The sequence below is a fragment of the Bactrocera dorsalis genome, chromosome 4 (genome assembly GCF_023373825.1).
Source record: "Bactrocera dorsalis isolate Fly_Bdor chromosome 4, ASM2337382v1, whole genome shotgun sequence".
Lineage (NCBI taxonomy): Eukaryota > Metazoa > Arthropoda > Insecta > Diptera > Tephritidae > Bactrocera > Bactrocera dorsalis.
The window spans coordinates 25115244-25116786 of NC_064306.1; the positions used below are offsets into that span (position 1 = coordinate 25115244).

Here is a 1543-nt window from a genome sequence, read left to right on the forward strand (position 1 = left end):
AGCAATTTTTTTGCTAACTTATTGAGTTTCCAGCTTGTTTCCAGAACTCTCTTTTGCAGCTTTGCGAACCAATTTTTTGACAATTGTTTCGTTCCAGTTGTAGCTCACAAAACATAACGCACCGTTTGCCACAAACCATGATACAAAATACCCGAAACTGATTCTCAATTCGTGCTGTGTAAGTATTAGTGTATATTCGTATTCTAAGGAAAGTTTTTAATGCTTTTATTGGCACAAGTGCTCAGCATTTGTTGAAATTGTGTATTTTAATTGTGGCGTAGTGTTTATTTTATTGTATTCATTAGGTCATTAAATATTAGTATTTGTCTTTAGACTAACGGTTGAAGAAAGTGAATAAATTTTTAAGTCAGCATATGGCTTTTGATGTGCTCAACCCAATTTTTGGAAAGGTATGTGAATATCTAGTACTAACTGGCGTTCTGTGTTCTGTATAAAAGTGCGCGAGCAATGCTAGGCCTTTCACAGTTCAAGTTCTCGATTCATAAGTTCAGTTCCACTTGAGGGCAAGGTGAAATGAGACCTCAAACAATACTGTTGTTCGCCCTTGTGGCCTTACTCTGCATGGTACAGCACTCTGCATTTGCAGCAGACGACGCTAGCAGTGCCGTAAGTAATGAGGGCAGTGATGCTTCGAGCAGCGATGCTTCGAGCAGCAACAGTGAAGCTAATACCGGCGATGATAATGATAGCGAAAGCGAAAGCGATGATGATAAAACAGGTAGTGATGCAAGTGCCAATGATAGCACAAGCGATGACACAGCTGATAATGATGACACAAGCAACAATGGCAGCGATAATGACGACACAAGTGATGGTGATCTTGACGATTCACAAACTGAAGACGATAATGATAACAACCCTTCAAATGGTAGTGCCAGCAATCCATCAGGAAAAAGAAGCCCGTCTAGTCAGCGCAAAGCTCAAAGAAAACGCCAAGCAGCAAAGAAACAACAACGTCAAAAACAAAAAAGGCGCCAAAACAAGAAACGTCGCCAAAACAAAAGACGTCAGAATCAAAGACGACGTCAACAAAATAATAGGCGACGACGAAATAACAGGCGCCCAGCCCGTGGTTAGCTCGTTCACTATGCAGCTGCTACAAATACAAATGGTTGATTTCGATTCTGTAATATAATATTGAAATAAACAACCCAATTTATATCATTTAACCTAATTTATAGTTTAAATGATGTTTTCCATTTTCTTTGGAAGTGAAGAACTTTTATTGTTCAAAAAAATTATTATGACATGTTATACCAAATGCTGTTACAATAGTTAATTCCTCCACTAATTTTAATATTGAATTTCCAGTTTGTCCGTGAATAAATTAATTAAAGCGCTAAAAAATATGCCGTGTATATATCTATATTCAGGTGGTATAATTTAATTTTTGTTAAAAGATCATTCTATAACCAAAATTAAGAGTATTTTTTAATTTTGCGCCACCCGTTTTGGCCTCTCTCCACCAGAGGCTACCATGTTGGTTTTATTGTTGATGTATACTTGGGAGGCAGGAAAGGAC

At 37.6% G+C, this 1543-nt stretch overlaps 1 protein-coding gene across 1 annotated transcript; it reads left to right on the forward strand.

Annotated features, from left to right (window-relative positions):
• The first annotated feature begins 534 nt into the window (after positions 1 to 534).
• Positions 535 to 1098, forward strand: LOC125778257 (pre-intermoult gene 1 protein-like). Its single transcript, XM_049454996.1, has one exon. It carries the CDS (start codon positions 535 to 537, stop codon positions 1096 to 1098), a length of 564 nt encoding a protein of 187 aa, XP_049310953.1.
• Positions 1099 to 1543: the final 445 nt, after the last annotated feature.